This window comes from Heterodontus francisci, unplaced genomic scaffold (genome assembly GCF_036365525.1).
Source record: "Heterodontus francisci isolate sHetFra1 unplaced genomic scaffold, sHetFra1.hap1 HAP1_SCAFFOLD_545, whole genome shotgun sequence".
Lineage (NCBI taxonomy): Eukaryota > Metazoa > Chordata > Chondrichthyes > Heterodontiformes > Heterodontidae > Heterodontus > Heterodontus francisci.
The window spans coordinates 622,665-645,261 of record NW_027141258.1 but is presented as its reverse complement, the minus strand read 5'-3'; the positions used below and the strand labels follow the sequence as shown (position 1 = coordinate 645,261).

Genomic DNA, 22,597 nt, shown 5'->3' with positions numbered 1-22,597 from the left:
GAAATCAGGGCGGGATCCTCACCCTTGGACGGGGAAGCAGTGAAGCCCCTGCCTGGAAAAGGAAACACTGCCTGAGCAGCAGGATCAGGCCGTGATGCACTCCACAGTCAAATGTCCGAGCGCGTCCGGGGCTGGCGGGAAGTGGGGGGGGGGGGGGGAAACGGGCGTGCAGACTGTCCGTTGACCTATGACCTCCCGGTTGACCACTGCAGGAGAGCAGGCGGCAGCGCCCGGCCACGAACTACGCCAGTACATCGAGGCCCAGCTGGCGGAGCAGGTGTCAGAGCTGAAGACCTCGATCGAGGGGCGGATCCAGGCTGGCGAGCAGCAACTCAACCTCAAGCTCGCGGCCCTGGAGAAGTCCAAGGGGGCGAAGTCACCCAGGGCCAAGAAGAAGTGAGCGGGCAGCCCTTGTCACCATCCCCTTACCCTCCCCCCCCCCCCCCCCCCACTCCGCAGGGGCAACCCGAATAAATCTTGCAAGCAAACTCTCCGTCGCTTCCTCCTGATTGTCCCTCGCTACTGGGGGGGGGGAGGGGGCGTTCGCGGGAGGCAGTGAAGAGGATGCCAGTCCGACAGGCGGCAATACCATTGCCACGAAGTCTGCCCGAGGTCCTCCGAGCGACACGAGCCCCATTCCTCAGGGGATCGACCCGCCCCGTCTCAAGTCCACTCTTTTTTTTTGGAAACTCACAGACACGGTTTGCTTTCCGGATCAAACTTTACTTCAGAAAGAGAGAGGAAGACACTAATTAAAACGAGCAGATCGCGAAACTGCATTGATCCCAGAGGGAGGGCGAGGGCTGTCTCACCAGATTGACATGTTAATGGAGCGTGGAGGGCAGGAGGCAAGTCCTTGGGAGGCAGCGGCAACTCCCCCCACCCCCCCCCCCCACCCCAATCCCACCGTCGCGATGCAGTCCAGTCCCTCGGCGCTGCCTCATCAAGTGGCGGAGGGCGTTGATGGAGCCTCGGCGAAGAATCTGCAAGGACAAGAACAGGCGGCAAGTCAGGGGAAAGAGAACGAAGTCTTCGGGTCATGCGGAGCGCTCCCGACCGAGCTGACCCCCGTTCGGCCGGAACTGCTCATCGGACCCAGGCCCCGAACCCCTCCTCGGGAGCCGGTCCCGCACAACCCGAGCCGCCTCTCGGAAATGCCCTCCGTGCCATTCCAATCGGTGCGGAGGGGTTTCCTGTACGGGCTGCTCCTGCACACTCTCCACTTCCCCGCCCTCGTCAGCTGGCCGGACACGCCCTGGCGGTCCGCGTTGCCATCTGGTGGTGAGGACAAAAACCCCGATGGAGGTCTCTCTACGCGGGAGTCCTCCCCCTTTACATCGGGGACCTGGGGTGGAGGGTGTTGCACAGGGCAGTCCCATGCAATAGGCCTGGACGAGTCCGTGTTCCATGTATATATGGAGTGTGTGAGGTTGCAGCCTCTCTGAGTATCTGAAGGGGCTGCTCCTCAAATTCTGGCTGCAATTCAGTCCCACGCTCCTGATCTTTGGGCACCCGGCGCGGAGGGGCGTGGGTCGGGAGGAGGATCTCCTCATCGGTCTGCTCCTGGGCCTGGCCAAGGTGGCAATTCACAGGTCCAGGCTGCGGGCCGTCGGGGGGGTCCGTCCTCCCAGATTGCCTGCCCCTCTTCCGCGGTTACGTTGGCGCCCGGGTGTCCCTGGAGAAGGAGCATGCAGTGTCCGCCGGTATGCTTGAGGCCTTCCGCAACCAGTGGGCACCGCAGGGACTGGAGTGCATTGTCGACGCCGAGAATGGCATTTTAATTTGAGTTTTGTTTATTTATTCGATTTTAATAAAGTTCTTTTTTTTTTAAATGTGTATATAAAGGGGGCCGATGGAATAAAGGCCACCTTAATAAAAAAAAAGAAAAAAATGCAGTTCGACAGAGTAAAGCTCCCTCTACAAAAAAAAGGGGGTTTGATGCAGAGTAAAGCTCCCTCCACAAAGAAAAAAAACGGGGTTTGATACAGAGTAAAGCTCCCTCTACAAAGAAAAAAAACGGGGTTAGATACAGAGTAAAGCTCCCTCGACAAAAAAAAAAGAAAAAAAACGGGGTTTGATAGAGTAAAGCTCCCGCTACAAAGAAAAAAAAACAGGGTATGATGCAGAGTAAAGCTCCCTCTACAAAGAAAAAAAACAGGGTTTGATACAGAGTAAAGCTCCCTCTACAAAGAAAAAAAACGGGGTTAGATACAGAGTAAAGCTCCCTCTACAAAGAAAACAAAGAAAAAAAACAGGGTTTGATACAGAGTAAAGCTCCCTCTACAAAGAAAAAAAAAGGGGTTTGATGCAGAGTAAAGCTCCCTCTACAAAGAAAAAAAACGGGGTTAGATACAGAGTAAAGCTCCCTCGACAAAAAAAAAAGAAAAAAAACGGGGTTTGATACAGAGTAAAGCTCCCGCTACAAAGAAAAAAAAACAGGGTATGATGCAGAGTAAAGCTCCCTCTACAAAGAAAAAAAACAGGGTTTGATACAGAGTAAAGCTCCCTCTACAAAGAAAACAAAGAAAAAAAACAGGGTTTGATACAGAGTAAAACTCCCTCTACAAAGAAAAAAAAAGGGGTTTGATGCAGAGTAAAGCTCCCTCTACAAAGACAAAAAAAAACGGGGTTAGATACAGAGTAAAGCTCCCTCGACAAAGAAAAATAAGAAAAAAAACGGGGTTTGATACAGAGTAAAGCTCCCTCTACAAAGAAAAAAAACGGGGTTAGATACAGAGTAAAGCTCCCTCGACAAAGAAAAATAAGAAAAAAAAACGGGGTTTGATACAGAGTAAAGCTCCCGCTACAAAGAAAAAAAAACAGGGTATGATACAGAGTAAAGCTCCCTCTACAAAAAAAAAGAAAAAAAAACGGGGTTTGATACAGAGTAAAGCTCCCGCTACAAAGAAAAAAAAACAGGGTTTGATGCAGAGTAAAGCTCCCTCTACAAAGTCAAAAAAAAGGGGTTTGATGCAGAGTAAAGCTCCCGCTACAAAGAAAAAAAAGGGGTTTGATGCAGAGTAAAGCTCCCTCTACAAAGGAAAAAAAGAAAAAAAAACAGGGTTTGATGCAGAGTAAAGCTCCCTCTACAAAGAAAAAAAAACGGGGTTTGATGCAGAGTAAAGTTCCCTCTACAAAGGAAAAAAAGAAAAAAAAAAACAGGGTTTGATGCAGTGTAAAGCTCCCTCTACAAAGAAAAAAAAAAGGGGTTTGATGCAGAGTAAAGCTCCCTTTACAAAGAAAAAAAACGGGGTTTGATGCAGAGTAAAGCTCCCTCTACAAAGAAAAAAAAACGGGGTTTGATGCAGAGTAAAGCTCCCTCTACAAAGAAAACAAACGGGGTTTGATGCAGAGTAAAGCTCCCTCTACAAAGAAAACAAACGGGGTTTGATGCAGAGTAAAGCTCCCTCTACAAAGAAAAAAAAACGGGGTTTGATGCAGAGTAAAGCTCCCTCTACAAAGAAAAAAAACGGGGTTTGATGCAGAGTAAAGCTCCCTCTACAAAGAAAAAAAACGGGGTTTGATGCAGAGTAAAGCTCCCTCTACAAAGAAAAAAAACGGGGTTTGATGCAGAGTAAAGCTCCCTCTACAAAGAAAAAAAACGGGGTTTGATGCAGAGTAAAGCTCCCTCTACAAAGAAAAAAAACGGGGTTTGATGCAGAGTAAAGCTCCCTCTACAAAGAAAAAAAACGGGGTTTGATGCAGAGTAAAGCTCCCTCTACAAAGAAAAAAAACGGGGTTTGATGCAGAGTAAAGCTCCCTCTACAAAGGAAAAAAACGGGGTTTGATGCAGAGTAAAGCTCCCTCTACAAAGAAAAAAAACGGGGTTTGATGCAGAGTAAAGCTCCCTCTACAAAGAAAAACAAACGGGGTTTGATGCAGAGTAAAGCTCCCTCTACAAAGGAAAAAAACGGGGTTTGATGCAGAGTAAAGCTCCCTCTACAAAGAAAAAAAACGGGGTTTGATGCAGAGTAAAGCTCCCTCTACAAAGAAAAACAAACGGGGTTTGATGCAGAGTAAAGCTCCCTCTACAAAGGAAAAAAACGGGGTTTGATGCAGAGTAAAGCTCCCTCTACAAAGAAAACAAACGGGGTTTGATGCAGAGTAAAGCTCCCTCTACAAAGGAAAAAAACGGGGTTTGATGCAGAGTAAAGCTCCCTCGACAAAGAAAACAAACAGGGTTTGATGCAGAGTAAAGCTCCCTCTACAAAGAAAACAAACAGGGTTTGATGCAGAGTAAAGCTCCCTCTACAAAGAAAACAAACGGGGTTTGATGCAGAGTAAAGCTCCCTCTACAAAGAAAAACAAACGGGGTTTGATGCAGAGTAAAGCTCCCTCTACAAAGAAAACAAACGGGGTTTGATGCAGAGTAAAGCTCCCTCTACCTTCGATCACTAGACGTCTCCGATCCCCTGTTCTTCCTCTTCGTCCAGGTAAACAATTGCCTGCAGCAAGGCCTTGGGCGAGTTCTCGAAGAGGGCCGCCCGGTTCTGGTACAGTCCTTTCTTCACCCAGTGCCCGTAGATGCGGAAGGCACAGCCATCAATCAGCCTCCGCACCGCCTTCACCGCGTAAGGCTCGCTCGTCAGCACTCCTTGGTGACCATCTTGACGCGACGGTAGTTATCGTAGACCCGGATACAGAGCCGCACCACCCAGACCGCCACCTGCAGGAGGATGAGGAGAGACAGTGCCGCCAGGGGAATGAAGGAGGACACAAGAAGATTTAAACTGAAGGATGGCATCGAGAGTCCACCTACTCCAGACACACCGTCCAGCTCCCACCCGCTCCACACGCACCCGTCCAGCTCCCGCCCGCACCACACGCAACCGTCCAGCTCCCCGCCCGCACCACACGCAACCGTCCAAATCCCGCCCGCACCACACACACCCGTCCAGCTCCCGCCCCCGCTCCACACGCACCCTCTACCGCAGCCTCACTGACTCCAGAAGCACAGCCCCCGCCGGCCCGTCCAGCACCCTACCCGGAATTTACGGATGGGGCTGAAATGCCTGACTCGGGCTGGTAACTTTGGAAGAAGGGATGGCTGAGAGCTTCCTCGGCCGTGATCCGCTTGCTGGGGTTCACAGTCAGCATCCTGGAGATCTGAAGAGTACAGCAAGAGAACAGGAAATATTCAGTGCATCGCCACTATCCCCCATCAAACACTCCCAGGACAGGTACAGTACGGGGGTTAGATACAGAGTAAAGCTCCCCTACACTGTCCCCATCAAACACTCCCAGGACAGGTACAGTACGGGGGTTAGATACAGAGTAAGCTCCCTCTACACTATCCCCATCAAACACTCCAGGACAGGTACAGTACGGGGGTTAGATACAGAGTAAAGCTCCCTCTACACTGTCCCCATCAAACACTCCCAGGACAGGTACAGTAACGGGGGTTAGATACAGAGTAAAGCTCCCTCTACACTGTCCCCATCAAACACTCCCAGGACAGGTACAGTACGGGGGGTTAGATAGAGTAAAGCTCCCTCTACACTGTCCCCATCAAACACTCCCAGGACAGGTACAGTACAGGGGTTAGATACAGAGTAAAGCTCCTCTACACTGTCCCCCATCAAACACTCCCAGGACAGGTACAGTACGGGGGGTAGATACAGAGTAAAGCTCCCTCTACACTGTCCCCCATCAAACACTCCCAGGACAGGTACAGTACGAGGGGTTAGATACAGAGTAAAGCTCCCTCTACACTGTCCCCCATCAAACACTCCCAGGACAGGTACAGTACGGGGGGTTAGATACAGAGTAAAGCTCCCTCTACACTGTCCCCATCAAACACTCCCAGGACAGGTACAGTACGAGGGGTTAGATACAGAGTAAAGCTCCCTCTACACTGTCCCCATCAAACACTCCCAGGACAGGTACAGTACGGGGGTTAGATACAGAGTAAAGCTCCCTCTACACTGTCCCCCATCAAACACTCCCAGGACAGGTACAGTACGGGGGTTAGATACAGAGTAAAGCTCCCTCTACACTGTCCTGTCAATCCCCTACGGGTGAAATGGATTCCCACCCCACCACCACCTCATAAACCTGCCCTCCTCCTCCTCCCCCCCCTACATACCAGGTCCTTCACTGTGTCTGATCGGTCCTGCCACTCATTGGAGGTCATCTGGTAACTGCCATCCATGATCATACGTAACATGACCATCTGCTTGCGATGCCAGAAGGGAGGCGAGCCGGCGAGGAGGGTGTACATTACCACACCAGTGGACCAGCTGTGGAAAAGGGGGGGAAAGGGGGAGAGAGAAGGGGGTGGGTGGAGAGGGAGAGGTCAGCTCAAAGACAACCCGCTGCAGCTCACCACATCCACAAACCCCGCAACCCGAACACCTTCCCCCCCCACTCCCAACCCCGCACCCACTGCCGGGCAGTTCTGTGGGCCACTGCACTGCCTGCGCGCGGTGCGGAGGGCCCATATGTATACACACACACACACACACACAGAGCAGGGAAGGCACCATTCCTGCCTTCTGTCGCACGAGAGTGCGGAATTATGTCGGAGGGTCAGTACTGAGGGAGTGCCGCACTGTCGGAGGGTCAGTACTGAGGGCGCGCCACACTGTCGGAGGGTCAGTACTGAGGAGTGCCGCACTGTCGAGGGTCAGTACTGAGGGAGCGCCGCACTGTCGAGGGTCAGTACTGAGGGAGCGCCGCACTGTCGGAGGGTCAGTACTGAGGGAGCGCCGCACTGTCGGAGGGTCAGTACTGAGGGAGCGCCGCACTGTCGGAGGGTCAGTACTGAGGGAGCGCCGCACTGTCGGGAGGGTCAGTACTGAGGGAGCGCCGCACTGTCGGAGGGTCAGTACTGAGGGAGCGCCGCACTGTCGGAGGGTCAGTACTGAGGGAGCGCCGCACTGTCGGAGGGTCAGTACTGAGGGAGCGCCGCACTGTCGGAGGGTCAGTACTGAGGGAGCACCGCACTGTCGGAGGGTCAGTACTGAGGGAGCGCCGCACTGTCGGAGGGTCAGTACTGAGGGAGCGCCGCACTGTCGGAGGGTCAGTACTGAGGGAGCGCTGCACTGTTGGAGGGGTCAGTACTTGAGGGAGCGCTGCACTGTCGGAGGGTCAGTACTGAGGGAGCGTCGCACTGTCGGAGGGTCAGTACTGAGGGAGCGCCGCACTGTCGGAGGGTCAGTACTGAGGGAAGCCGCACTGTCGGAGGGTCAGTACTGAGGGAGCGCCGCACTGTCGGAGGGTCAGTACTGAGGGAGCGCCGCACTGTCGGAGGGTCAGTACTGAGGGAGAGCCGCACTGTCGGAGGGTCAGTACTGAGGGAGCGCTGCACTGTCGGAGGGTCAGTACTGAGGGAGCGCTGCACTGTTGGAGGGTCAGTACTGAGGGAGCGCTGCACTGTTGGAGGGTCAGTACTGAGGGAGCGCTGCACTGTCGGAGGGTCAGTACTGAGGGAGCGTCGCACTGTCGGAGGGTCAGTACTGAGGGAGCGCCGCACTGTCGGAGGGTCAGTACTGAGGGAGCGCCGCACTGTCGGAGGGTCAGTACTGAGGGAGAGTGCCCAAGATGCAGATCCCAGAACTGCTCCCAGTAACTCCAGGTGTGATCCACCCAGCTGAAGCATCCCTTGGTATTGCAGTCCTCTTGAACCCACCGTCCTCTTCAATGCTGACACGCGGATACTCACATGTCCACCTCTCTGCCATAGCCCGGGTGGGTCTCTTCCATGGAGCAGGTTAGCAGCTCTGGAGCTAAGTAGCCGGGGGTCCCGCACAGCTCTGAGGAGGGCCGGAGGTTGAGGGGGAGGGGGGGGGAATGTAATGAAGAGCCACAACAAAGTTAGGGCTGAGAAAATCACCATATCCTTCCATTCCTTTCTCCCTCGTGTGTTTATCCAGCTCCCCCCTCTTAAATACATCGATACGATTCACCTCAACCCACTCCCTGTGGGAGCGAGTCCACATTCTCCCCACTCTCTGGGGAAAGACGTTCCTCCTGAATTCCCCATTGGATTTATTAGTGACCGTCTTATATCGATGCCCCCCTAGTTCCGCTCTCGCCCGCAAGTGTAAACCCCTTCTCCAAGTGTAACCGAGAAAACCCCATCATCTCTCAGCCATTTCTTGTATAAAGAGAAAAGAGCCCCAGCCTGTTCAACCTTGCTTGATAGTTAGAACCTCTCAGTTCTGTTATTATACTTGTATACATTCATCCTCTCTGTCCTTTCTATAATACAGAGACTAGAACCGTGCACAGTGCTCAGAGTGTGGTCAAACCGAGGGATATGGAGACCAGAACTGTACACAGTGCTCCGAAAGTGGTCTAACCGAGGGATATGGAGACCAGAACTATGCACAGTGCTCCGAGTGTGGTCTAACCGAGGGATATGGAGACCAGAACTGTACACAGTGCTCCGAAAGTGGTCTAACCGAGGGATATGGAGACCAGAACTGTACACAGTGCTCCGAGTGTGGTCTAACCGAGGGATATGGAGACCAGAACTATGCACAGTGCTCCGAGTGTGGTCTAACCGAGGGATATGGAGACCAGAACTGTACACAGTGCTCCGAGTGTGGTCTAACCGAGGGATATGGAGACCAGAACTGTACACAGTGCTCAGAGTGTGGTCTAACCGAGGGATATGGAGACCAGAACTGTACACAGTGCTCCGAGTGTGGTCTAACCGAGGGATATGGAGACCAGAACTGTACACAGTGCTCCGAGTGTGGTCTGAGGGATATGGAGACCAGAACTGTACACAGTGCTCAGAGTGTGGTCTAACTGAGGGATATGGAGACCAGAACTGTGCACAGTGCTCTGAGTGTGGTCTAACTGAGGGATATGGAGACCAGAACTGTGCACAGTGCTCCGAGTGTGGTCTAACCGAGGGATATGGAGACCGGAACTGTGCACAGTGCTCCGAGTGTGGTCTAACCGAGGGATATGGAGACCAGAATTGTACACAGTGCTCCGAGTGTGGTCTAACCGAGGGATATGGAGACCGGAACTGTGCACAGTGCTCCGAGTGTGGTCCGATCCAGATTCTGTACAAGTTTAACAGCTCTTTTCTTCCTCCCAGCATTCCACCCACCCCGGGGACACGTGTCCAGGCATGGCGGTTCCCTCACCTCGGAGCTTTTCATCGGGCTTCAGCTGACAGGCGAAGCCGAAGTCGGAAAGCCGGATGTGAGTGTGGTCATCTAGCAGGATGTTCTCAGTCTTGACGTCGCGATGGACGATGTCACGGCTGTGCAGATACTGAAGTGCCTGCAGGAGCTCCCTCATCACCTTCCTGATATTAGGAAGACAGGCAAGTGGAGTCTGATGAAATGGATCCGTCCTTCTCCCAGCACAGAGATTCAGGACCGAGGGAGCGCCGCGCTGTCGCAGGGTCAGGACCGAGGGAGCGACGCGCTGTCGCAGGGTCAGGACCGAGGGAGCGACGCGCTGTCGCAGGGTCAGGACCGAGGGAGCGACGCGCTGTCGCAGGGTCAGGACCGAGGGAGCGACGCGCTGTCGCAGGGTCAGGACCGAGGGAGCGACGCGCTGTCGCAGGGTCAGGACCGAGGGAGCGACGCGCTGTCGCAGGGTCAGGACCGAGGGAGCGACGCGCTGTCGCAGGGTCAGGACCGAGGGAGCGACGCGCTGTCGGAGGGCCAGGACCGAGGGAGCGACGCGCTGTCGGAGGGCCAGGACCGAGGGAGCGACGCGCTGTCGGAGGGCCAGGACCGAGGGAGCGACGCGCTGTCGGAGGGCCAGGACCGAGGGAGCGCCTCGCTGTAGGAGGGTCAGTACCGAGGGAGCGCCGCGCTGTCGGAGGGTCAGGGAGATATCTGTACAATGACTGGTGTCTCTCAGTCCCCTCTCTCTCAGGGTGATATCTGTACACTGACTGGTGTCTCTCAGTCCCTCTCTCTCAGGGTGATATCTGTACATTGACTGGTGTCTCTCAGTCCCTCTCTCTCAGGGTGATATCTGTACATTGACTGGTGTCTCTCAGTCCCTCTCTCTCAGGGTGATATCTGTACACTGACTGATGTCTCTCAGTCCCCTCTCTCTCAGGGAGATATCTGTACACTGACTGGTGTCTCTCAGTCCCTCTCTCTCAGGGGGATATCTGTACACTGATTGGTGTCTCTCAGTCCCTCTCTCTCACGGAGATATCTGTACACTGACTGGTGTCTCTCAGTCCCCTCTCTCTCAGGGAGATATCTCTACACTGACTGGTGTCTCTCAGTCCCCTCTCTCTCAGGGTGATATCTGTACACTGATTCGTGTCTCTCAGTCCCTCTCTCTCACGGAGATATCAGTACACTGACTGGTGTCGCTCAGTCCCTCTCTCTCAGGGTGATATCTGTACACTGACTGGTGTCTCTCAGTCCCCTCTCAGGGTGATATCTGTACACTGACTGGTGTCTCTCAGTCCCTCTCTCTCAGGGTGATATCTGTACACTGACTGGTGTCTCTCAGTCCCCTCTCTCTCAGGGTGATATCTGTACACTGACTGGTGTCTCTCAGTCCCCTCTCTCTCAGGGTGATATCTGTACACTGACTGGTGTCTCTCAGTCCCTCTCTCTCAGGGTGATATCTGTACACTGACTGGTGTCTCTCAGTCCCCTCTCTCTCATGGTGATATCTGTACACTGACTGGTGACTCTCAGTCCCGTCTCTCTCAGGGTGATATCTGTACACTGACTGGTGTCTCTCAGTCCCCTCTCTCTCATGGTGATATCTGTACACTGACTGCTGTCTCTCAGTCCCCTCTCTCTCAGGGTGATATCTGTACACTGACTGGTGTCTCTCAGTCCCCTCTCTCTCAGGGTGATATCTGTACACTGACTGGTGTCTCTCAGTCCCTCTCTCTCAGGGTGATATCTGTACACTGACTGGTGTCTCTCAGTCCCTCTCTCTCAGGGTGATATCTGTACACTGACTGGTGTCTCTCAGTCCCCTCTCTCTCAGCGTGATATCTGTACACTGACTGGTGTGTCTCAGTCCCTCTCTCTCAGGGAGATATCTGTACACTGACTGGTGTCTCTCAGTTCCTCTCTCTCAGGGAGATATCTGTACACTGACTGGTGACTCTCAGTCCCTCTCTCTCAGGGTGATATCTGTACACTGACTGGTGTCTCTCAGTCCCCTCTCTCTCAGCGTGATATCTGTACACTGACTGGTGTGTCTCAGTCCCTCTCTCTCAGGGAGATATCTGTACACTGACTGGTGTCTCTCAGTCCCTCTCTCTCAGGGAGATATCTGTACGCTGACTGGTGTCTCTCAGTCTCTCTCTCTCAGGGTGATATCTGTACACTGACTGGTGTCTCCCAGTCCCCCTATCTCAGCGTATTCCATCGCCTAACCTTGCAGGACACTACGGAAAGTGTGTTTTGCTTGTTACGTACCTGGTTTCTTTCTCACTCAGGATGACTTTATGAGTGAGGTAGTCAAATAACTCCCCTCGCTTCATCCTGTTTGGGGTTGTGGGGGAGGGGGGGGGTGGCAGAGAAGAAAACAAAACAAGTCAAACATGTGTGCAGTCAGCGATCTCAGTGTTAGGGCAGGGGACTGAGTGCGAGAGTGAGAGGCGGAGTGGGGGGGGGGGGGGCAGGCGCGGGGAGGGGGCGGGCGAGGGAGGGGGCGGGCGAGGGAGAGCCCGTTTCCTCGTGTGTGCAACTCTGTCCCACACCAGGTGACATCAGCTGACTCAGAGCGAGGCCCAGGACGAAGCCTGGGATTTTCCCGGGCAATGAGCACGTTTGTAATTGGGTGGCCGGGGTGGTGGGGCAGGAGACTCAGTGCACCACCCGTCTGGGTACATACCCACTTGGCTGTGACCTGGGTCTGCCCTAAACATCTCAAGTGCGATATTCGATACTTACAGGTCAAACACGAGGAAGGTGACAGTCTCCGAATTGTAGAAATCAATCAACGTGACTGAAGAGAAGAAACAGTGATAGGAGTCACCTGACATTGAAAATTCACAGGAGCTTCCCGACCACGTCCCCCAGGCTAAGCTGCTGAGTCCCAACGCCCCTACATCGCTCTGCTCTGCCTTCCTCAATTCGTCCAGTCCCTGGGACGAGTGTTGGAAGGAAATTGGCCTTGCGTGCAGGCCCTAACATGAGTCCCAGGCTGCGGCCTACAGTGCGGGCCGTAATGCAACTCCCAGGCTGCGGCCTGCAGTGCGGGCCGTAATGCAACTCCCAGGCTGCGGCCTGCAGTGCGGGCCGTAATGCAACTCCCAGGCTGCGGCCTGCAGTGCGGGCCGTAATGCAACTCCCAGGCTGCGGCCTGCAGTGCGGGCCGTAATGCAACTCCCAGGCTGCGGCCTGCAGTGCGGGCCGTAATGCAACTCCCAGGCTGCGGCCTGCAGTGCGGGCCCATCTGAGTCTCGCCTTGCTTCCTCTTCCACTGTCCCCTCCCCAAAGCCCCCAGCGCGGTCGATCACAGGGTGCGCGCGCGCGGGTGCTCGGCCGGTTTCTTACTGATGCTCGGGTGGCCCGAGACCACTTGCAGGATCTCGATCTCCTTCTGGGTCGATCTGCGGACCTCGTCCAGCTGGGCCTGGGTCATGTGCTCGGCGGTCACCTCGATGATTTTCACCGCGTACTCCATCCCTGTCACCTTGTGGACACATCGCTGGACCACGCTGCTGACTCCTCTGGGAGGGTGGGGGAAGAGGGGAGAGGGGAAAAGATAAAGAAAGCCCAGCGTCGCAAGATGAACTCTGAGGAGGGCTGCCCCTCACCCCTCACCCCGGCACACGCCAACCCGCGCACTCCTGGCCCTCGCCAGGGTCGATTTGACTCACGTTCACCGCTCTCCGATAGCTCAGCCCAGACATGTGCAGGGATTTACAGGCAATCTGTACCGTGGTTGGACTATTTACAGTCAAGCTCTAGCCCCAACACCCCCCCATGCCCCGCCCTCTTGGGTGACCCCCTTCTCCCAGGGGAACACAGGGGCTGGGACACTTACCTTCCGATCACCTCCTTGGGATTGTACTTCTGGTAGAAGCCGCTGGCCGCAATCTCATTCTCCACCTGGATGTCCCGCGTCATGGTTCTCTGCGGCTGCCTGGAGATGGTGGGAGGCTGACTGGAGACTGGAGAACACAAGAGAGAGAGAGGTCACTCAGAACAGGGGCTGAGCCGCCAGGGGCTGTCGCTTCTCCAGGCTCCCCAACCCCAGCCATGCGGCGGCTCTAGCAGAAGGAGGGCTGGGCCTGAACCTGTGTCAGTTGTGCTGCACATGCTCTCCTCCACTGTTCCCACCCTCCCCAGAGAGAAAGCATCACGCAGCCCACATGTGGGCCAAGATGGAGAGAGGGGGGGAGGGGAGAGACGGAGAGAGGGGGGCAGGGGAGAGAGGGAGAGAGGGGGGCAGGGGAGAGAGGGAGAGAGGGGGGCAGGGGAGAGAGGGAGAGAGGGGGGCAGGGGAGAGAGGGGGGCAGGGGAGAGAGGGAGAGAGGGGGGCAGGGGAGAGAGGGAGAGAGGGGGGCAGGGGAGAGAGGGGGGCAAGGGAGAGACGGAGAGAGGGGGGCAGGGGAGAGAGGGAGAGAGGGGGGCAGGGGAGAGAGGGAGGCAGGGGAGAGAGGGAGAGAGGGGGGCAGGGGAGAGAGGGAGAGAGGGGAGAGAGGGGGGCAGGGGAGAGAAGGAGAGAGGGGGGCAGGGGAGAGAGGGAGAGAGGGGGGCAGGGGAGAGAGGGAGAGAGGGGGGCAGGGGAGAGAGGGAGAGAGGGGGGCAGGGGAGAGAGGGAGAGAGGGGGGCAGGGGAGAGAGGGAGAGAGGGGGGCAGGGGAGAGAGGGAGAGAGGGGGGCAGGGGAGAGAGGGAGAGAGGGGGGCAGGGGAGAGAGGGAGAGAGGGGGGCAGGGGAGAGAGGGAGAGAGGGGGGCAGGGGAGAGAGGGAGAGAGGGGGGCAGGGGAGAGAGGGGGGCAGGGGAGAGACGGAGAGAGGGGGGCAGGGGAGAGAGGGGGGCAGGGGAGAGAGGAGAGGGGGGTCAGGGGAGAGAGAGAGGGGGGCAGGAGGAGAGAGAGGGGGGGCAGGGGAGAGAGGGGGGCAGGGGAGAGAGGGAGAGAGGGAGAGAGAGGGAGGCAGGGGAGGCAGGAGAGAGGGAGAAGAGAGGGGGGCAGGGGAGGGAGGGGGGGAGGAGGGGAGAGAGAGGAGAGAGGGGGGCAGGGGAGAGAGGGAGAGAGGGGGGCAGGGGAAGAGAGGAGAGAGGGGGCAGGGGAGAGAGGGAGAGAGGGGGGCAGGGATAGAGAGGGAGCAGGGGGAGAGGGAGAGGGGGGCAGGGGAAGAGAGACGGAGAGAGGGGGCAGGGGAGAGAGGGAGAGAGAGGGGGGCAGGGGAGAGAGGGAGAGAGGGGAGCAGGGGAGAGACGGAGAGAGGGGAGCAGGGGAGAGACGGAGAGAGGGGAGCAGGGGAGAGAGGGAGAGAGGGGGGCAGGGGAGAGAGGGAGAGAGGGGGGCAGGGGAGAGAGGGAGAGAGGGGGGCAGGGGAGAGAGGGAGAGAGGGGGGCAGGGGAGAGAGGGAGAGAGGGGGGCAGGGGAGAGACGGAGAGAGGGGGGCAGGGGAGAGACGGAGAGAGGGGGGCAGGGGAGAGACGGAGAGAGGGGGGCAGGGGAGAGACGGAGAGAGGGGGGCAGGGGAGAGACGGAGAGAGGGGGGCAGGGGAGAGACGGAGGGGGGGGGGCAGGGGAGAGACGGAGGGGGGGGGGCAGGGGAGAGACGGAGGGGGGGGCAGGGGAGAGACGGAGGGGGGGTGCAGGGGAGAGACGGAGAGAGGGGGGCAGGGGAGACACGGAGAGAGGGTGGGAGAGAGGGAGAGCCTTTGCGTGTTGAGAGACTCGGGTGCCTGGTAAAGTGGTGCACGGCGGGCAGCGCAGCAAGATTACTTACCGGTGGTGCACATCACCCAACGCAACACTGCACCCTCAGCCCTACCACTCAGAGGGCACTGCAGACTAAACATGGGACTCTACCCAGTAGTGACTGAACAAACGGGCTCACAGCTTTGGAATGGAAAAACGTGAATTTCTATAGCACCGTTCACGACCCCCAGGGCAACCCAAAGCGCTTTACAGTGCGATGGCAGACTTTCAGAAGTGTCGCAGGACACCAGGTCGGGGGGGGGGGGGGGGGAGGGGGAGTTGGGGGAACTCCCCCGCTTTTCTTCCAGTCATGGCCATGGGATCTTTTACATCCACTCGAGAGGGCAGACGGGGCCCTCGGTTTAATGTCTTATCCAGAAGACAGCAGCTCTGACAGTGCGGCACTCCCACAGTATTGACCCTCCGACAGTGCGGCGCTCCCTCAGTATTGACCCTCCGACAGTGCGGCGCTCCCTCAGTATTGACCCTCCGACAGTGCGGCACTCCCTCAGTATTGACCCTCCGACAGTGCGGCGCTCCCTCAGTATTGACCCTCTGACAGTGCGGCACTCCCACAGTATTGACCCTCCGACAGTGCGGCGCTCCCTCAGTATTGACCCTCCGACAGTGCGGCTCTCCCTCAGTATTGACCCTCCGACAGTGTGGCGCTCCCTCAGTATTGACCCTCCGACAGTGCGGCGCTCCCTCAGTACTGACCCTCCGACAGTGCGGCACTCCCTCAGTATTGACCCTCCGACAGTGCGGCGCTCCCTCAGTACTGACCCTCCGACAGTGCGGCACTCCCTCAGTATTGACCCTCCGACAGTGCGGCGCTCCCTCAGTATTGACCCTCCGACAGTGCGGCGCTCCCTCAGTACTGATCCTCCGACAGTGCGGCGCTCCCTCAGTATTGACCCTCCGACAGTGCGGCGCTCCCTCAGTACTGACCCTCCGACAGTGCGGCGCTCCCTCAGTACTGACCCTCCGACAGTGCGGCGCTCCCTCAGTACTGACCCTCCGACAGTGCGGCGCTCCCTCAGTACTGACCCTCCGACAGTGCGGAACTCCCTCAGTACTGACCCTCCGACAGTGCGGCGCTCCCTCAGTACTGACCCTCCGACAGTGCGGCGCTCCCTCAGTACCGACCCTCCGACAGTGCGGCGCTCCCTCAGTACCGACCCTCCGACAGTGCGGCGCTCTCTCAGTACCGACCCTCCGACAGTGCAGTGCTCCCTCTGTACTGACCCTCCGACAGTGCGGCACTCCCTCAGTACTGACCCTCCCACAGTGCGGCACTCCCTCAGTACTGACCCTCCCACAGTGCGGCACTCCCTCAGTACTGACCCTCCCACAGTGCGGCACTCCCTCAGTACTGACTCTCCGACAGTGCGGCGCTCCCTCTGTACTGACCCTCCGACAGTGCGGCGCTCCCTCAGCACCGACCCTCCGACAGTGCGGCGCTCTCTCAGTACTGACCCTCCGACAGTGCTGCACTCCCTCTGTACTGACCCTCCGACAGTGCGGCGCTCCCTCAGTACTGACCCTCCGACAGTGCGGCGCTCCCTCAGTACTGACCCTCCGACAGTGCGGCGCTCCCTCAGTACTGACCCTCCGACAGTGCGGCACACCCTCAGTACTGACCCTCCGACAGTGCGGCGCTCCCTCAGTACTGACCCTCCGACAGTGCGGCGCTCCCTCAGTACTGACCCTCCGACAGTGCGGCGCTCCCTCAGTACTGACCCTCCGACAGTGCGGCGCTCTCTCAGTACTGACCCTCCGAAAGGTCAAAGCCACGACCTCCTGACTCAGTGACGAAGCGTGAGAGAGAGAGACACTGAAACACACACGACTGACACACACACACACACACACACACACCCGCAAAGCCTCAGATCCCAATCGAAGTGTCCACAACCTACCTGTCTCCATCCCTTCAGTGGGGGGGCTTGCCCAGGTGGGCAGCAAAAGAGAAGAGAGATGGCAGGCGGGCAGCGGGGTACAAGAGAGAGAGAGCGCGCACGGCCTGGATTCACGGGCATGGGGAGAATTTGAACGCAGTGTGCGTCCTGGACTGCCTTTGAGCTACACCTTTCAATTTGATTGAGTTTAGAGATTGGAGATAAGATCGGGCCAAACCCGACAGACGATGGCGATTGGATTAAGAGAAACAATGAGGCAGGGGAGGGGCAGATAGACAGGCACACAATCCAGTCGAGCTGACCCAATCATGTTTCTGGAGCGGTAATCCCCCACCTCCCTCCTTCCCCATATCCCTGTAATTCTTTTCCCCTTTTAAGTATTTCTCCAATTCCCCTCGGTCCCCATTTGAAAGTCAGAAACAGGAGCAGGAGTAGGCCATTCAGCCCTTCGAGTCTGCTCCGCCATTCAATGAAATGATCTTCTACCTCGACACCATTTCCCTGCACTATCCCCGTATCCCTCGATGCTTTTTAACATGTAGATATCTATCCCTCTCACTCTTGAATATACTCAGTGACTGAGCCTCCACGGCCCTCTGGGGCAGAGAATGCCGAAGACTCACCACCTTCGGAGCGAAGAAATTCCTCCTCATCTCAGTCCTTAAATGGTCTGCCCCTTATTCTGAGACTGTGTCCCCTGGCTCTTGACTCCCCAGGCAGAGAGTCGGGACTGAGGGAGCCCCGCACTGTCGGAGGGTCGGGACTGAGGGAGCCCCGCACTGTCGGAGGGTCGGGACTGAGGGAGCCCCGCACTGTCGGAGGGTCGGGACTGAGGGAGCCCCGCACTGTCGGAGGGTCGGGACTGAGGGAGCCCCGCACTGTCGGAGGGTCGGGACTGAGGGAGCCCCGCACTGTCGGAGGGTCGGGACTGAGGGAGCCCCGCACTGTCGGAGGGTCGGGACTGAGGGAGCCCCGCACTGTCGGAGGGTCGGGACTGAGGGAGCCCCGCACTGTCGGAGGGTCGGGACTGAAGGAGCCCCGCACTGTCGGAGGGTCGGGACTGAAGGAGCCCCGCACTGTCGGAGGGTCGGGACTGAAGGAGCCCCGCACTGTCGGAGGGTCGGGACTGAAGGAGCCCCGCACTGTCGGAGGGTCAAATCACATGAAATCACCGAAAGCTGCAGTGCTGACAGCGGCCATTCGTCCCATCGTCCCTAGGCCAGCTCTTCCTTTGAAAAGGCGGTCACACTCAATCCCACAGCAACCTCCCGCTTTTTGCCCCTAACCCGACAAGCTCCTCACAAGCAGTAACATGTAGTTATACCAGCTTAAATGTAATCAAACGTCCCAAGGTGCCCGACTGGAGCGTTAACATATTTTGACATTGAGCCACTCGAGGAGATATTAGGGACGAAAAGCTTGGTCAAAGAGGTTGATTTTAAGGAGCGTCTCAAAGGAGAGAGAGAGAGAGAGGGCACCCACCAAGCATCCTTTGAAAATTATTCATGAAAGTGTTCCTGAAAATCATTTCGAATCAACAACAAATTGAGGACAAAGAACAGACAACAAGAGCAGGTCAGAGGCTGGGAATTCTGCAGCGAGTAACTCCTGACTCCCCAAAGCCTGTCCACCATCTACAAGGCACAAGTCAGGAGTGTGATGGAATACTCTCCACTTGCCTGGATGGGTGCAGCTCCAACAACACTCAGGAAGCTCGACACCATCCAGGACAAAGCAGCCCGCTTGATTGGCACCCCATCTACAAACATTCACTCCCTCCACCACCGACACACAGTGACAGCAGTGTGTACCATCCACAAGATGCACTGCAGCAATGCACCAAGGCTCCTTCGACAGCACCGCCCAAACCCGTGACCTCGACCAACTAGAAGGACAAGGGCAGCAGACACATGGGAACGCCACCACCTGCAAGTTCCCCTCCAAGCCACACACCATCCTGACTTGGAACTATATCGGCCGTTCCTTCACTGTCGCTGGGTCAAAATCCTGGAACTCCCTTCCTAACAGCACTGTGGGTGTACCTACCCCACACGGACTGCAGCGGTTCAAGAAGGCAGCTCACCACCACCTTCTCAAGGGCAATTAGGGATGGGCAATAAATGCTGGCCTTGTACTCTATCAAATCACCTCTCAGCCTCCTCTTCAAGGAAAACAGTCCCAACTTCTCCAATCTATCGTCATAACTGCAGTTCCTCATCCCTGGAACCATTCTCTTGAATCTTTTCTGTACTCTCTCCAACGCCCTCACGTCTTTCCTAAAGTGCGGTGCCCAGAATTGGACGCAGTACTCCAGCTGAGGCTGAACTAGTGTCTTATACAAGTTCAACATAACTTCCTTGCTCTTGTACTCTATGCCCCTATTAATAAAGCCCAGGATACTGTGTGCTCTATTAACCACGCTCTCAACCTGTCCTGCCACCTTCAATGACTTCTGCACATGTAACCCCAGGTCCCTCTGCTCCTGCACCCCCTTTCGAATTGTACCCTTTATGTTATATTGTCTCTCCATGTTCTTCCTACCAAAATGAATCACTTCACATTTCTCTGCATTAAACTTCATCTGCCACCTGCCTGCCCACTCCCCCAACCCGTCTATGCCCTTTTGAAGTTCTGCACTATCCTCCTCACAGTTCACGATGATTCAAACTTTCGTATCATCTGCAAACTTTGAAACTGTGCCCCGTGCACCAAGGTCTAAGGGCAGTAGTACATACCAGGAAAAGCAAGGGTCCCAACAGTGACCCCTGGGGGGGGGGGGGACTCCACTACAAACCTTCCTCCAGCCCGAAAAACATCCAATAATTACACCTGTTTCCAGTCACACATCCCAAGAACCGACATATATATATATATATATATTTTATATAAAAATTGCTGTAAATATTCAACACCTCTGGCAGCATTTGTGGAGAGAAACACAGATAGCCTTTCAGTCCTTGATTGGCTCGAAAGATTGCAGATCTGTAAGGCAAACAGTGTGTGTTTGTGTGTCCCTCTCTCTCTGCAAGTGCTGAGCAATCCCACATTTCCAAAAAAAAACATAAAAAGGGAGGATGTTACCTTGTCAGATTCTGAATTTCAGTGGTGGATTGCAGCCCCCACGGTCAGTCTCAGGGGGCTGTTGTGCATGGGGTTCCTTCAGGGTTGCGTGGCCTGGGTGACTCTCTCTGGCTCCCTCACTCCCAAGTCCTGGGCAGACTGCAAACTGAGTCTCTGCATTCAGAATGGGAATGAAGGTGATTGCATGAAGGTGAAGAATAGTTGGGGGAGGGGAAAGGAGGAGGGTTAAATCATTGCTGAAGGTTGTTGCATTAAAGCCTTCTGGACCCCAGAACCGTCCTCACTCTTCCCCCCCACTTCCTTTGTCGGTACCCCGAGCGATGCAGAGCCCGGAAGTCACCAAAGCCCAGCCGGCCCAATCAAGAGCGCCGCTCCCACCTTTGATCGACGTGCCCCGTCCAGCCAATCAGCGCCCCGGGCCGGCCTCCGTCCAGCCAATCAGAGCGCCGCTCCCCTCCAGGCCCATGGGGAGTCCCGGCAACCTGGCTGATTGGCGCGTGCGCTGGCCAATCAGAGCCCCCCCAGGGCCTTGGGAAGCAATTGGCACTGCAGGCTGAGCCGCCCAGGAGCTAGCACGCAGCCTGGATGGGCTGAATGGCTTCCTCTTGTGGATTCAATGCCGAGTAGGCGACCCACACTCAATTTATTTTGGGGGTGCAGGAACTGGGGAGACCTGGGAGGGAGGAAAAATGAGGTGGCGTACGCCCGCAAACTTTGAAGGCGGCGTGACGCATTTGAGAAGGATTTTCTTTTTGGAAGAGAAGTTCCTTGGCTTAATAAATGGAGGCACAGAGTACCAAAGCCATTTATGAAACGTTGCCTGCGCCCGAGGGGCTCGGTATCACAGAATTGTTACAGACAAACACAGGAATTAGGAGCAAAGGGGAAACATCCTTTCCACATCCACCCTGTCAAGACCCGACAGGGGTTTCAATCAAGTCGCCTCTAAACTCCAGCGCATACAAGCCTAGCCCGTCCAACCTTTCTTCGTAAGACAACCCGCCCACTCCAGGTATTATTCCAATAAACCTTCTCTGAACTGCTTCCAATGCATTTACACCCTTCATTAAATAAGGAGACCAGTACTGTACGCAGTACTCCAGATGTGGTCTCACCAATGCCCTGTATAACTGAAGCATAACCTCCCTACTTTTATATTCAATTCCCCTCCCGATAAACGCTAATGTTCTATTAGCTTTCCCAATTACTTGCTACACCTGCATGCTAACCTTTTGCGATTCATGCACTAGGACACCCAGATCCCTCTGCATCTCAGAGTTTCCGCAACTTCTCACCATTTGGATAATATGCTTCTTTTTTTATTATTCCCGCCAAGGTGGACAATCTCACACTTTCCCACATTGCCCTTATGTCCTCTTCACAAGTTACTTTCCTACCTATCTCTGTGTCATCTAACTCACCTCCTGACTCCCCAAAGCTTGTCCACCATCTACAAAGCACAAGTCAGGAGTGTGATGGAATACTCTCCACTTGCCTGGATGGGTGCAGCTCCAACAACACTCAAGAAGCTCGACACCATCCAGGACAAAGCAGCCCGCTTGATTGGCACCCCATCTACAAACATTCACTCCCTCCACCACTGACGCACAGTGGCAGAAGTGTGTACCATCTACAAGATGCACTGCAGCAACACACCAAGGCTCCTCAGACAGCACCTTCCAAACCCGCAACCTCTACCACCTCGAAGATCAAGAGCAGCAGACGCATGGGGAACACCACCACCTGCAAGTTCCCCTCCAAGTCACACACCATCCTGACTTGGAACTATAATTGGCCGTTCCTTCACTGTCGCTGGGTCAAAATCCAGGAACTCCCTTCCTCACCGCACTCTGGGTGTACCTACCCCACACGGACTGCAGCGGTTCAAGAAGGCAGCTGACCACCACCTTCTCAAGGGCAATTAGGGATGGGCAATAAATGCTGGCATTGCCAGTGATGCCTACATCCCATGAATGAATTTTAAAAAAACTGACTCTCCGTATGAGCACTTCACCTAGTGCCACTCCCCCGCTTTCTCCCCGTAACCCTGCACATTCTTCCTTTCAGATAACAGTCTAATTCCCCTTTCGAATGCTTCAATTGAACCTGCCTCCACCACACTCTCAGGCAGCGCATTCCAGACCCTAACCACTCGCTGCATGAAAACGTTTTTCCTCGTGTCGCTTTTGCTTCCCTTACCCATTACTTTAAATCAGTACCCTCTCGTTCCTTTCACGAGTGGGAACAGTTTCTCTCTATCTACTCTGTCCAGACCCCTCGTGATGTTGAAGACCTCTATCAAATCACCTCTCAGCCTTCCCTTCTCCAAGGAAAACAGTCCCAACTTCTCCAATCTATCTTCGTAACTGCAGTTCCTCATCCCTGGAACCATTCTCATGAATCTTTTCTGTAATCTCTCCAATGCCCTCACGTCTTTCATAAAGTGCGGTGCCCAGAACTGGACGCAATACTCCAGCTGAGGCCGAACTAGTGTCTTATACAAGTTCAACATAACTTCCTTGCTCTTGTACTCTATACCCCTATTAATAAAGTCCAAGATACTGTATGCTCTATTAACTGCTCTCTCAACCTGCCCTGCCACCTTCAATGACTTATGCACATATACACCCAGGTCCCTCTACTCCTGCACCCCCATTTAGAATTGTACCCTCTATATTATGTTGTCTCTCCATGTTCTTCCTACTAAAATGTGTCTCCGCTTCGAACTTCATCTGCCACCTGTCTGCCCATTCC

At 55.6% G+C, this 22,597-nt stretch overlaps 1 protein-coding gene and 1 pseudogene across 3 annotated transcripts in view; one reads left to right on the top strand and one right to left on the bottom strand.

Moving 5' to 3' along the window:
- Nucleotides 1-1,820, top strand: part of cfap119 (cilia and flagella associated protein 119) — a 30,009-nt gene extending 28,189 nt beyond the window's left edge. Inside the window, exon 8 of one of the 3 annotated variants that reach the window (XM_068026945.1) lies at nucleotides 213-1,820. In XM_068026945.1, the coding sequence (XP_067883046.1) occupies nucleotides 213-400 (188 nt within the window). In that variant the 3' untranslated portion in view covers nucleotides 401-1,820. The remainder of the gene's footprint in view (nucleotides 1-212) is intronic. The other 2 variants (XM_068026946.1, XM_068026944.1) reach the window with 2 other exon arrangements.
- Nucleotides 703-20,195, bottom strand: LOC137362553 (phosphorylase b kinase gamma catalytic chain, skeletal muscle/heart isoform-like; annotated as a pseudogene).
- Between the last annotated feature and the right edge of the window lie 2,402 nt (nucleotides 20,196-22,597).